At 39.6% G+C, this 14217-nt stretch overlaps 1 protein-coding gene across 2 annotated transcripts in view; it reads left to right on the forward strand.

The window, feature by feature from the left end:
- The first annotated feature begins 3435 nt into the window (after positions 1-3435).
- The window catches only part of LOC5568153 (muscle segmentation homeobox), a 70270-nt gene continuing 59488 nt past the window's right edge, over positions 3436-14217 (forward strand). For both annotated transcript variants that reach the window (XM_021854436.1, XM_021854441.1), the window contains exon 1: positions 3436-4496. In XM_021854436.1, the coding sequence (XP_021710128.1) occupies positions 3899-4496 (598 nt within the window). In that variant the 5' untranslated portion in view covers positions 3436-3898. The remainder of the gene's footprint in view (positions 4497-14217) is intronic.

Here is a 14217-nt window from a genome sequence, read left to right on the forward strand (position 1 = left end):
TTGCTTGCTATATGTGTATAAAAAAGAAACTATTCACATGATTCCACTATTGCATAAGTCAGAATAACATCTTGAGCATCTTCTCGCCTTCGTTCATAATCCTCCCGGTTAGGTTGCAACGCCATTGCGCACTTCCTACAATTTACTGGTCGTCAGAATCGAGACCAAACATTGGAAAATACTGGTTCAGTGCAACCTACGACTTGTCCTGTAACGTGTCGATGAAGGGAACAGTCAAATTTACGACAATTCACATATTGTACTTCATTTCTCACAACATTTTGCCAAGTTTTTCGAACAAACTTTACACGCGACGACTTGCCCGGACCGCGTTTGAAAACAGACTTGATTGTTTGCACGGCGCTGTCATCAGAATCAACAATCATGTAAATTTATGTCTTAATAACCATGAAATTGAACCAAATATTGAAATTGTATACACACTTCGAAAAAATCGTGTAATTTTGTGTCATATAAGACCGACATATTAAAGCGAGTCAAATGACACAAAATTGGGGTTGAACTTATTTTTACACGAGGCCACATCAAACAGATTTGTAAAATTACTCGGTTATAATTCGTTCTTGTAATTTTACCCGTATACGTATTTTCGTTGTCAACATAACCTCAATCAACAATCTTTGATATCCTAGTAGGAAAAAAAACAATGAAACGTCGATATTTCTTCCGATCCGAAATAGTGCGCTGTATAGAGAATACCTTTGCGAAAACATCGCATAATCTCCACACTGAATATCATGTGTATAGTAAGTGAAACTATATCTCATATCTATATTTTCGGCTTCCTGATCACTATACACCAAGACAATATACTGCCATCTTAACACCCATCCCTTGATCGTCACAATTCCAGTTTATTCGGTGGTAGTTCCAATGAATATTTGTTTCTGTGTTCGATGCTTCCATATTACGATATTGTTGAGTTCTGTTGTTTCGATGGTAGCAAGGAAAAATAATTCAATTACGAGGAATGTAATGATTTCGTCTGACTTCAAAACATGGATGACGTTTGAGATCACCGGACCTAACTTGGTTGTATCAACGTTCTTGTAAATTTACAAGATTTATGCCTCAACAATGAGTTCAGCATTTGAATATTGCGATAATGTGTCGGAAATGTTCTAATGCTGATTTGACAAAGTTGATAATTGCGTTTCATTATCATATAACGTAAAATTTAATCAGATTTCAATTTGCGTCATGGTTCATTAAGTCAGATCTTGCCAATGTGTCACTGTCAAAATTGAGATTTTTTTAGTGTGTAGCTTTGGACATCTAAATTTGAATTCGATAAGTTTATTTCAAATGTAATTGTAAAAATAGATTAGCGAATAAGTATAATTTATTATAGATCACAAGAGACATAAAACTCAATCATATTTCTGATTGAGTCTACAAAAAATAAGGTATTACAAGGTTTACGTCACACGTAAAAATCATAATTTTTAAGAGTGCAGGTTGTATTCAGTCAACAGTAGGTTTTTCTTCACTATGGAGTATTGGATAATACGTAGCTGCTGTTGTAATGATCGGGTTAATAATCAATAGCTAATAGGTTTGATATGAAACTCAAATGACTTTTATATAAGTATTATTTAAACTTAACTAGATCTTCAACTTCAACTGGATAGTCATTATTGGACATCTCTGATATTATTCGAATAAGTTTTCCGATATGGATAAACAATTTTTAAGATATTATTATAATGTATGAAACAGAGAGAGGAGAACATCACTCGCTGTTAGACCAAATCTGCATATCTATCAATTTTTCTAATATTTTCAATTTTACAAAAATTGCAAGATGTTCAAGTATTATGTTTATTGCACAATAATCAATATCGAGGTGGATTATCTATGGTGTCGTCATAAATATTTAAAGTTGAAAGTCGCTGAAAGTCATGTTTGTTTCTGTTACTAATGCATCATCACACGCTATGTCTAAACAAGCAGATTATGCAAATCGAATGTACCTCGGATTTTTTCCCGCTAGATATCAGTATTTGGTCCATTATTTAATAATCGGAAGGTTACAAAATGTTCTATGGGTGAAATGTTTCTCATACATTTGATATGTGCTGAAATGTGTAGGAAAACATGATCGCGTTGTTTTCCCGACGGCATAGAAATTAAATGCTAGGGGAAATATCATAAAAATAGATTTATATGTAAGCGTTTTATAATGAAAATCAAAATCGTTTTTACGCTCGAGTCAAATTACATTTTCCGCCTGAAAACAATGCCAAAACCAGAAGTCATAACTCGCAGAATTCATTATCAGCCAAGTGGTTTACGAAGCCGAGAACTTGCGAAAAACTCCCTAAAAGAAGCTCCACCAATTACCCACGGGACAAATCTTCAATTATATCAGGTCTGAAATTATTATTAAAACGGTGACCCCTTCAGCAACAGCAAGTAAAAACGGGCGGTAGGAGAGTATGCCAAATATTTCCTCGGCACGAAAAGCGCTTATCAGCATCGCCATGCTGTCATCATCAGCACCCGACCGCTCGAAGGAACCGCATCGTTCCGTTTTGTGCGTTTTCTGCCGGTTTGTGTCTAAAACCCATTAAAAATTAACAAGAATAAAATGAGCTGAAATAAGGAGAATTACCACCCGATTGTGTCCAGCTTGATGGGCGATTGCCGGTGAGACGGGAAGGGAAAGGAGAGGAAACCAAGAGAGACTATTTTGTCCAAAATTAATTACACAGTAAATAAGAAATTATGGAATGAAAATTGAATATAATCGTGTCTGCCGGTTTCACTCATCTGCACGCCCGCTATCTCTGTTTGGCTCACGTGCAACGTCTGCATGGCCTGCCATAGACCCGAGAAACGAGAAGCTAATTGAATTCGCGCTCCCTAAAGAGACGACCTGACAGCTCTTCACCAACACAGAGACCGTGTGCATAGCGCAGAAAATAAGAGCACAGTGTGCTGAAGAGCAGAATAGACGTCAAGTTTAACACCAACACCGAAGTCGACAACTGCACCAAGCGAAAGCGAAGGCAGCCAAAGCAGCAGACAGCGCAAACCAGCAGCAGGCTTCTTTTCAGCGATTCGTTTTGTATGAATGGGAAGAGAGGGAACGTACGGGGACATAATCGTAAAATATGAACAACTTCATTTGCCGTTTCTTGTAGTCGGATTGAATGGATGGAGAGGGAGTGGGGAAACGAGGTGTGATCAAAGCGTTGCAGACAGAACGTCCCCGCCGGCATGCCTTATGTACTGAGCGACGATTGGTTGGAACGGTGTGAAGCAAAGACGGAAACATGTAAGCGAACGAAGCTCCGCCCCTTTTAAGATCGTGTTTCCAAAGCAACATCATTCGGTTGCGGTGTATTGGAACGTTGGTATTGGTAAGTCGAGTCGTTTTCGGTGCTTGGGTTGGCTTAGTGGTGGACAAACTGGTTGATTGCCAGTTGTATGACAGTCGTAGAACCGCACGCACGTAATCATAGTTGACCGAAGATCCCTTGCTCTCGTCGTTTCCTAGAGTTTTGTGTTGTTTGCGCCTATAGCGGTGACGTTTATTTCGATGTGGCCCCAATTGTTGTCGCAGTCGTTGATGCCGATGTCGTTGTCCGTTGCGTCGTAGCGAGTGAGTGGAGATCGTGTGACGTGCACCGGGAGATAAGAATTATCGATTTTCTCTGGCTCGGGTGTGTTTTGGAGTAGAAGGAAGTTGCGTGAAATTATATCGCAAGAGGTGACACTTTAAGAGTTTAAACGAAGAAGTGCAGTAGAATTGCTGGAAACTGGGAGTGAAAGTGGTGTTGTTGAAGAAAATTGGATAGCTGTGTTGAAGTGCTTGTACATTATTGATCTGGCTGATGTGTGGAAACATTTAGAACAAGGACAGCTAAGATTTATGTTAAAATCATCAGGAATGACTGTAACTCCGATACGTATGGCGATGACCAGCCCGACGGTTCCCGCGCAACAGAAGAGTGCCTCGCGGATCAGTAACTTTAGTGTGGCGTCACTGTTGGCCGATACGCGGCCTAAGACGCCATCCAGTGTATCGGCCGTCACGGAAGTGCTATTACCGGCTAATCTGTCCCACGCGAGTAGTTCACCCCGATCAGCTCATGACAGTGGATCGATTAAGAATGACCTGGATCGATCGGACACTCCGCATAGTTTGCTGGAATCGGACGACTACGATTCAAATCAGGAGGACTCGATAGTAGACATTGAGGATATCAATAACGAGAATAGTAGTTCACAGCCGGGTCTACCGGATAATAGTTCACCAGCACTCCTGCAGCAATCGGCAGCCCTGGCAGCCGCCGGACATGTTCCTATTCGACCCACACCATTCAGTGCCCTGGCGGCAGCAGCTGCAGCTTGGGGCGGTATGAGTGGTGGTATGCCTTGGCCTGCAGCCGCAGCTCGGCAGATGCCCCCTTTTGGTCCACCCGGTCTGTTTCCCGGACAGGGCTTCGGATCGGGACAATTAGGTGGAGGTGAGTGTCATTAGTTTTTCTTACTTGTTAAATGTGAATGCCGATCGCGGTAGGTTGTTGACTTCATTGTTTGACCACTAAGTCAATTAGATTCTAATACGATTTGATTAGAAACACGGCGGCGCTCAAATTTGTGTATTTAATTAGTGTTCAAATGTCGCTGTGCGTCCACAACAGCTGGAAGCAAACCGCCCTACGATGGTGCGTTTTTTAATTAGCTGGAACGCTAATGTCTTAATCGAGCGTGAATCAAGAGAGCGTCGGTAAAATGGCGTTCGTTGATTTCGGTGGGATGAACTTCTCGCGTTTCTTTCTGTGCCCGGTTGTCCACAACACCAGCTAATGACAGGGCATTCCAAACTGTAACTAATTACCGACACCGAATGGGGTCCGGGCTTGTTTTTTGCCTTTCCAAACGCCTAATTAAATTAGAGAATTTAGATTAGGGAATTATGTAAATCGAAGTGTTTCTATTTCGTGCGTTGAGCGAGCCCGAAGTTGTGAAGTTTATCGCTTTTGATTGTTGGCCTAACGTTCGGTTTTAAGGAAATAAGACTCAAGTCAGAAGTTGAAAGTGTTCAACAGCTTTTTCGATGAATGTTTCACATTTTTCTCAACCATTGGAGCATTTTGTGTAAAGTAGAGCAGCTTTACAGCCACAATGTTAGTGAAACGTATTCCAATTCCTACCCAATAAAAATCGAGCTAGTTTCCAAAGCTTGGCTGACCGTCTTCGTCAGGAAGTCGTTCAAGTTCCGACAAAGCCAATTACACATCTCCCGGCTGTCATAAAACAATCGACCTCGTAGTCGCAGTGATTACTACTGTGTGCACAGCTTCTTTTATGACTGCTCCTCTTCTCTCTAACCTAACACCGGACGTCGGATTCATGAATGAATGAACTGAAACCCAATACCAGCAGACTTGTTCGTTCGCTTGGGGGCCTAACTACAAGTTAATTAAGCCACTGGAAAATTCATAAAACTCAACGTGGCCCGACTGGACCCAACTGAGTGGCTCTTCTTTATCGACACCTCGCGAGCGCGGTTCCCACACTTCTGGTTCGAAGCAGCTACCTGCATTCTCCGCTTCACCCGTTGAAAAATATCGCCGAGATAAAACTCGTGTATCCAAAATCTATTAATTAGCGTTCTTATCGGTTGTCCTCCGAGATCGCTTTTCAAATCGAATGACACAGCCGAAAAAGATACGAAACTAACGAATGAGAGAATCGAAACATGTCAATTTTTCGAATTCCTATCCCTCGATTCTTCCGCGGATGAGCCGTGCACCGACTGCTTGTCACTGCTTCCCATCCAGAGGCAGGTATACAGAGGCAGCCCATCAACGGAGAGATAGAAGGAGAGCGCACCCGGCCGGCCTCTGGACGCAGAACCAATTAATTATGGTGTGTGATCGATATAAATTCGGAGATTCCGGGAACCCGGGAGTTGTCCTTTTTCTGTCGTGTTATTGTTTTTTTTTTGTTCTTAGTATCATCGGGTCTTTGTCTTCATTTGTTGGAGGCCGTCGGTCTTTTTGTATGCGCTCCCATCGTCAGCAATTAATTTGAATGTTATTTATAACAATTTTTGGACTTCTTTTTTTTTGTACTGCCCCTTTTGGTGACGAGAAGGGTATTGTAGTCTTTGGTAATTGGTGATTCTGTTGTGTAAGCTACTGTTTGAAAACTCCTTAAAACAGTTGATTGAGGACTCAGTTGGAGATTTAAGTCTAGAGTCTATGAAATTGTAAGAAAAACTTGATCCACCAAAAAGGGGATTCTCTTGCAACATAATCGAGTGTGCTATTTCGAGGCTTCATTCAAAAATTATGAGACATCTGAAACATTTGTCATCGGTTGTTTTGGTCTCTCGAAGTGCGTTCTCCTCAGCAAAAAAAACAAGATTTATTCGGTTATGATTTGCCCATTATTGCGATTCTCTCTCAATGACATCCAATTTCTCAACGCGCCCCCTTATTGGCGAGTCAACGCGCCCGTGAGCGTTTCAATCACAATTGAGATTTCTGAGCAATGCTGTTGCGGGCGCACAACACATGTGACACACAGCTCGGAGATTATGGAGCGTGTAATTATTTTCAGCAGGATTCAAAGTGCTGCTGGTGGGACCAGAAGCCACGTTGGCTTCAATTAGTCCGTCAAAGTGGTTTTTATTGGATGCTTCCTGACAAGATGTTTTGTTTCGATGGTTGGGATATTTCAGAGTTTGGGACTCTCGGTACGCATGTGTGACTTTGACGAAATTCTTGGGAAGTCTCTTCGAATGTTTGCCACCGTGTGTGGATCGGAGTAGTACCAAATGTGAAATGGATACTCTAGAGGAGAGAATGATTGAATTGACGGATGAGTTGACGATGGAGCTGTTGGGATGTCTGTTGAGGCGGATGACACATTTTTGTTCTTTGAATTGGGTTGACGCTGGTTTTGAGTTTTGTAGAGCTATTGATAGTCGTGGATCAATTCTTCGAGTTTATATGGGAAATTATTCTACTCTATTTGAATATATTTACCATCTGGATTTAAATTTTAGGATAAGGTTGGTAGAAATCAAAGAAGACCTCCACAATGACTGCCTTATTTTAACTATCACTTTCTCATAGCACAAAACTTGTCATCGAGCGCAGTAAGTTCTACTTGCTCTTTTTCTTGGCATTACGTCCCCACTGGGACAGAGCCTGCTTCACAGCTTAGTGTTCAACAGTTATTAGCTGAGCGCTTTCTTTGCCAAAGTTTGCCATTTTCGCATTCGTATATCGTGTGGCAGGTACGATGATACTATGCCCAGGGAAGTCAAGAAAATTTTCATTATGAAAAGATCCTGGGCCGACCAGGAATCTTACCCAGACACCCTCATCATGGCTTTGCTTTGTAGCCGAGGATTCTAACTACTCGGCTAAGGGAGGTCCTCAGCAGTTTGTTTCTGCTCCTCAGAACCTTGATCCATCTGCAGATAATCACCTAATTAGCATACTATTCGCATTGATCCGGCTGCTCAATTTCAAGCAAATCCACGAACAAAAAAATCAAATCAATTAATCAAAATCAACTTCGTCAGTCAGCAAGCGACTCTCACTCCCCCCAGGCTCTCATTCTTTGCCAGCAATGATGACGACGACGCGACGCCGCCGCCATTGGCCCATCATCGCCACCGAGCTGACCATCCATCCATCCATCGCTCGATGAGCACATCGCCGCGGCGCACCGAACACGATTTTGCACGATCAATTACAGTTGCTAATTAATGTTAAAAGGCAGCGAGATTAATTAATTTAGATCTTCTTCTGTTGTTCTTGTTCGCTAACCGTGCTCCATACTAACTAAAAGGGAGAACATTTTCATCCACCAGAATCGGTTTTTAGACATGGTGCTCTGCTCGGTAGGAACATTGTAAAAACTATAATTAATTGACGAACCAACTGGTAGCGGGCCGAAAAGCTTCCAATTCGGCTGCAGAAGTATTTAAGTGGAGATGATCGCCTCCGACATGAATGCTCAAAGGTCCACGTTGAACCTTCAAGCGAATTTCGCTAATTACTGCGATGTAGTTTTGGAAGTCTCCCCACAACCTGAAATCGACGAGTTGGTTTGGGGAGGGAACGCAGACTTAGGTGGTGTAACAAATTTTAAGGCCATTGTTCGTCGGGTGCATCCGAGGCACGGTAGCTCATTGACATTTCAAATTTAAAACCTCAATATTTTAAATTTGAAGTAGGTTGGGCCATTGGGAAAGCACGGTGATGTTGTCATGGGCGTAGCTAGAGGGTAGACGATCTTGAACGTAATTTGACGTAAGTGCATGATTGACCGATCGCAGTTGCTACTCCATTTTTGCAAGAATAGCTGTACTTACACAGGGAACCTACAGACACTACTCAGGATCAGTAGCATCTAATGTGTAAGTACTGGTGCTCTCTTTATGATAACAAACAATAACGATTTCGGCTGCGTCCGAATGCAGGTCAATGCAGGAAATATTGACGTGTTACTTGCTTTATTGAAGCCGAGAAGTCCTCTGCACTTCCACAAGAAAACGCTGGGAGTTTGGATATGGGAAGGGAATCGTTTTGGTAAAAATATAACTTGAAATGAATACCTTACCATTAGTATGCGGCTTATTTTTCAAAAGTTCTCAATACCAAATATTCGTGTGCTCTACTGAATTCAACTCACATTAAAAGAGAAATCTCAAAGTTTGAGCCAAAAATATTGAGATTTAGAGGTGGCGCAAGCGTCTTGAAGGTGAATTTTCAGGTTATAAAAAATGATCTCTAGTGAAGTAAACATAACTTTGTTATTTTTCAACTGATTATTTTAAAACTTTTTTTGCATCAATACCTTCGAAATCAAGTATCAATACCTCCAAATTAAAACTTTTTAGAACACCAAATTTGTCAAAAATCAAAACAAGTTGAAGTTAAAAGTAATTTATTCCAATTTTTTTCTTATTTTACTAATAATATTAACTTTGTTTGACCATAACTTCATGATTACTCAACCGATTCCAAATCTTTTTATATGCTTTTGAAGCCAATTCAATTGTTTTCAAACCTTTCACTAAAAAAATGTCCTGACCAAGTTATTCAGCAAAAACTGCAAAAAAAATATTTTTTCACAAAGAAAGCCATTTTTTTCAAATTTTTGCCTGTTTTATATCGATTTGAATTTCAAAAAAAAGCTTCATAGGACAACAATCAAATGTTTTTTCATGAGATATGGTTTTCGTCAAAATTGTCTATCCTTAGAGCTTCATCAGATCAATAATTCCTGCATGAATCAACCTTGGGCTATTTCTAATTGCATGTGCATCATGCAGGCATTGCCGAATTTGCTCTTATTTGATTATGAAGCACGATCATAGCAAGCAAAGAAACTCATCACATTTGTATGGGTCCATGATCCACAATGTTTCGCAAGTTTTAACAAGCTTGGTAAATAACAGTAGCGGCGGAAGAGCCCCAAAGAGAGAGCGATGACGAAACCCATTTCACTCGCTTATTTGCCATTGGGCGTTGGAGTTTTATTTTACTGACAAGATAAATAATCTTCGAACATACGATAGCGATAGTGTCCTCCAGGTTCAGAGCTTGTTTAGATGGGATTTATCATGCACTGTTATCCCTCGATCTAATCAGAGCTGTAGCAGAAGAAGATAAACAGACTCACATGATATGCAAGCGGATCATGTGCACGCTAAACTTCATCCGCTCAGAAATGAGTGCCGAGTACACTAAATCGGCCTCTCTTCATGCAGCACAGATTCTGTGCAAAGGGGGCTGTACACAGTTGTGTGCAAACGGTGGTAAACAAACCGAATGAGTGAAATGCGCACAGAGGAGGAACGCTTAGAATGCGGAATTCGCATCCATGTTTGTTTTGCTTCTAAAAACATTAAAAAAACATTCCGATTTTAAAGTTTTTCAGAGATGTTTTCATTCAAATAGCCGAAACGGAAGCAAGTGGGGGAAAAACTTTCTCATTTGCGACCATCTTCCGGCTTTTCGCTGGAAAAAATCCCTAAAAACTCCCCATCTTACCAACGGCCAACTGTTTGCTGCCGCGCGGGAGATGACTGACAGTTCCATTTCCATCGATCCGCGCACAGCTTATGGCCAACTCATCGGTTACACATAGCACGAGTGCGACTTACACAGAATTTTCACTCAGCCAGAGTCCTGCATTGTTTGCCTCATTCTGTGTAGTTTTAACACATGCGCTGCGTTGAGCAGGCTTAGCGTGTAAACAGCCTATATAATAATGAGAGATTCTCCCATATCTCACTCTCAGTTTTGAATCTTACAAGGCAATACTGAAGATTTTGGGAAATTTTTCGCTATTTATCGGAAGACCTTAGCTGTACCGCTGAAAAAACCGCAAAAAAATAGTAAATGATGATGATGATGATGATGATGAAGATCTTAAGGGTGCTGTATTGTTGGTTGAATTGTTCATACAGTGACGAACAGAACATTAAGCAAAGATGATGAAAGGAAAAGGATGAACGACTCTTTATTTTGCCATATATTTTGTCGACTACACGGTTTTAATGTAACACTTCTGCCATCTCATGAGTCAAAAGTTTTCCTACATTTATTTCAATGTTCATGTTTTTCACCACGTTTGGACAGAAAAGTGGTGAATATGTTTGGGTTAGACGACTTATTTTCATCATAAGAAATAAGTAAACCACACAATATTTGACCATAAAACACAACTTCGAAATCATTTTTAATTTAGCATTTTGTCATACGGTATACTGTTTCCGAATCACTAAATATGTTGGAAATCAAGACAATCGGATTCCCGCAGCTGATAAGTCGGCAAACATCATCAGTATTCGGTTCTAGACAATATTTCTCACCAAATTTCTCACAAAAACTGTTCTTCAATATTCGTAGTAGTCAGTGAATCAATGGATTATCTGCTTCGCTCTTGCCCACAGTTGATCAGCAAAAGTTTTCTCGTTTAATTTTGTATGGGGAAAGGCATCTAACTCTAGATTTCTCGTAAATGGAAGCATTAATCGAAAAAAATATTTGATAGGCGTGATAGTCATTTTCATTACGTACAACCAATACCAAATATTTTTTTCGAAAATAGTTCACAATTTTTCGAAATAATTAAACAAATATTTTTCGCGTTACCTATTAGCAATTTTTCGTGCCTAGACACTAGCGTGCGTTACTCTGTGGCGAGTAGTGAATCAGGGCATGCATCTAACCCTGGGAGGGAGAAACTAATACAAAATTTCTGTACGTCATAGTGAGCCGAGATTCCGCTGTCACAAACTGTTACTGTGAGCCCAGATCTCAAACATTGGACTAACATGGAAAAAGCGCGTAACTGATTAAAACACATTTTCGCATTTCATCAAAAGTGACAAAAATTGAATGAAAATCAATTCATGCACATAATGCAAGTAATGTCACGTGAGCACCTTTCAACTGATTGAATATAAAGTATTGAAAACGCATCGTTTTACTTTTTCCAATGAAAATTAATGTTTAGTGCATAGAAAACTGAGGCCCTTTTTCCTTGTTTGTCAGGAAAGATCGAAAGTACACAATAAAAGAAAACTAGCGGTTTTCCCCTAGCCAGCCTTGATTGTTGTTGGCAAGCTGGAGTTATCTTGCAGTTCAAACAAACGTTGTTCTATATTTCGTGTGTAGTATCGGTGCCTCCCTCCCAGATCTAACCCATTGTCACCCAACACGCAACAACAAAGACATTAGACAATTAGTTTAAAACAAAATAGTAACGGCAATGAACCTTACAAACACTTTTTGCGGATAAGCATAAGCCGAAGTTTCACAAAATTTTGACGGTTGAGTTAGTCGAATATGTTTGCAGTTACTCAAAAGAGAGTAAAGCGATTGTCTACCGTGATTGAGTGAGATGTTACTCACTTTGATAAAATGTATCTACTCACTTTTGACAATGGATTACCTGCTTTGCTCATGTCCACAGTTGATCAGCAGAAGTTTTCTCATTTCATTTTGTATGGGGAAAGGCATCTAACTGCAAATACCTCATAAATGAAAGCATTAATCGAAAAAATATTTGGTAGGCGTGAAAGCCATAATCATTGCGCACAACCGGTACCAATTTTTTTTTTCGAAAATAATTCCCAAATTTGAGACATAACTCGTTAGATACATTTCGCCATACAAATATTTTTCGCGTTACCTGTTAGCGATTTTTCGTGCATAGACACTAGCGCAAGTGCGTTACTATGTGGCGAGTAGCGAATCAGGGCATGCATGTAACCCATTGGCATGAAAGTTCAAAATTGAGTCAAATTCATTCTTTTTTGAGTAGATCTGAACGAGCGTGTACCGTTTTGACTCATATTTCGAACACTTAAGGCCGACAGTGATTTCAAATGCATCTAATAGGCATAAATAAGCTGACATTTGTAAAATTTTTAATTTATCCGTAAAGTCTAACTGTTGACTGTTGGGTGTGCCGATAAAAATGTTTATTTTAATTTGTTTAGTAATGTTTGAACGTAAAAGTATGAAACAACATTTTGATTCAAATGCCGAACACTGTATTAAGAGGGCTGGATCCGTCATTGATTTCGGAATTTTAAGAGGAGGTTTTTCGTTCAAAATCAAGAAAATTTACAGGGAAATGTGTTCACTGTACTCTATTCTCCAAACAAAGTGAACACATATTCATCAAATAATTTTTAGTTTTGAACAGAAAAACTGCTTTTGAAGTTTCTATGATGACGATGATTACGATGATGGAGCGTTGATCGTTAAGTCTGTCTCATATTCCGAACACTTTGATTCAAATTCCGAACAGCACGAATAAATCGGGTCCTAATGAATAATTTCGCAAACAAATTTATCTGAGCTGGTTTTACTGGTCTTGAACTAGAGAATCATAACTACTTCCGAGGTAAAAAAATATTTGAAGACGATGCAATTTAATTGCAATTGACTGCCATTTCCTTATGATTCGATGATTTATTTCAGCGAAACATTTCAACCAAATCGCCATTTAAAAACCGAGTGTTCAGAATATGAGTCTGTTCAGAATTTGAGACAAAACGGTATATGATGCAACGCATATGCAAAGCGAACAGTCAACCGACGTATCAAGCAAGGTGTATGTTTAAATCAAGGTATGGTTTCGACGAACCATCATGGTGTTTGTGAGCAGCACAAAGGAAAAGGGTTTTAATAATTTTAGCAGTTTTTCAATCTTATTCAAAACAAATCAGAATTGTTTAATAGTGATTAGAAATTTTTTAACTTATAGTAGACACAGCAATAGAAAAAAAAGCAAAATATTTTAAACATGATTTACATTTTGCTCGAATCCTTCCTTAGTGAGATACGGCTTTTTGAAAAATTATGCTTGAAGTGATCGATCGAAATTTCTTCAATGCTCGAAAACTTATTTAAACAGACTCAAGTCAAAAAAGTATATAAACTTACTTTATCGATTCTACGTGTTTCGCAGACGAAATTCTACACATTTTGCTCTAAACCAACTCGATTTTTCACTTTTAGAACGTTTATTTTCCGGAATTACAAAACGACGAAAGTAAGATTTTCAACTTTCGCTACCTAACCACTACTTTCGCCGCTCCGCTGTATGGAGAGACAAAGTGACTTAACCACGAATCAAAACAAAACACTACTTGAGCTGATTTTACACTGGTACAAAAACGTCGAAAGTAACTGAATAAATCGGCTTATCATTTTGTAATAATTTTTTTGTGGGAAATAACAGGAACTCCCTAGTTTTTGAATGCGAGCTTATTGTATGCAAAATTTAAGCAATGTACACGGCGAAAAAATGTAAAAAAGGTGATTCATTTTAAAACAGTTTTAGAAGACAGGTTGTGATACTTCCGAATTAATTTTCTCAAAACTGCATGGAAGTTACTTACGTCGATTTGAAAAAGTAATCGAGAATTTTACGTCTGTTTGTCTGTGATTAATCTATGGCAAAATATTGACTGCGGCTAAAGGACAAACAGATGTAACAACTAGAACAATTATCAATCTAAAACAAAGTCCCGTGATTATTAATGACCACAATGCCAAAATATTGTGTTTGGCTAACAGCAAGCTAGGTGGTGGTAGTGCGCAAACGTCAAACTTGAACAAAAGCGATACGAGCGCCATGGGCAGCTACAGTGACGATTCGGTCGTTGGAGCTCCACTACATGGAATGATTCGATGG

The sequence above is a fragment of the Aedes aegypti genome, chromosome 1, assembly GCF_002204515.2.
Source record: "Aedes aegypti strain LVP_AGWG chromosome 1, AaegL5.0 Primary Assembly, whole genome shotgun sequence".
In the NCBI taxonomy this organism is placed as follows: Eukaryota; Metazoa; Arthropoda; class Insecta; order Diptera; family Culicidae; genus Aedes; species Aedes aegypti.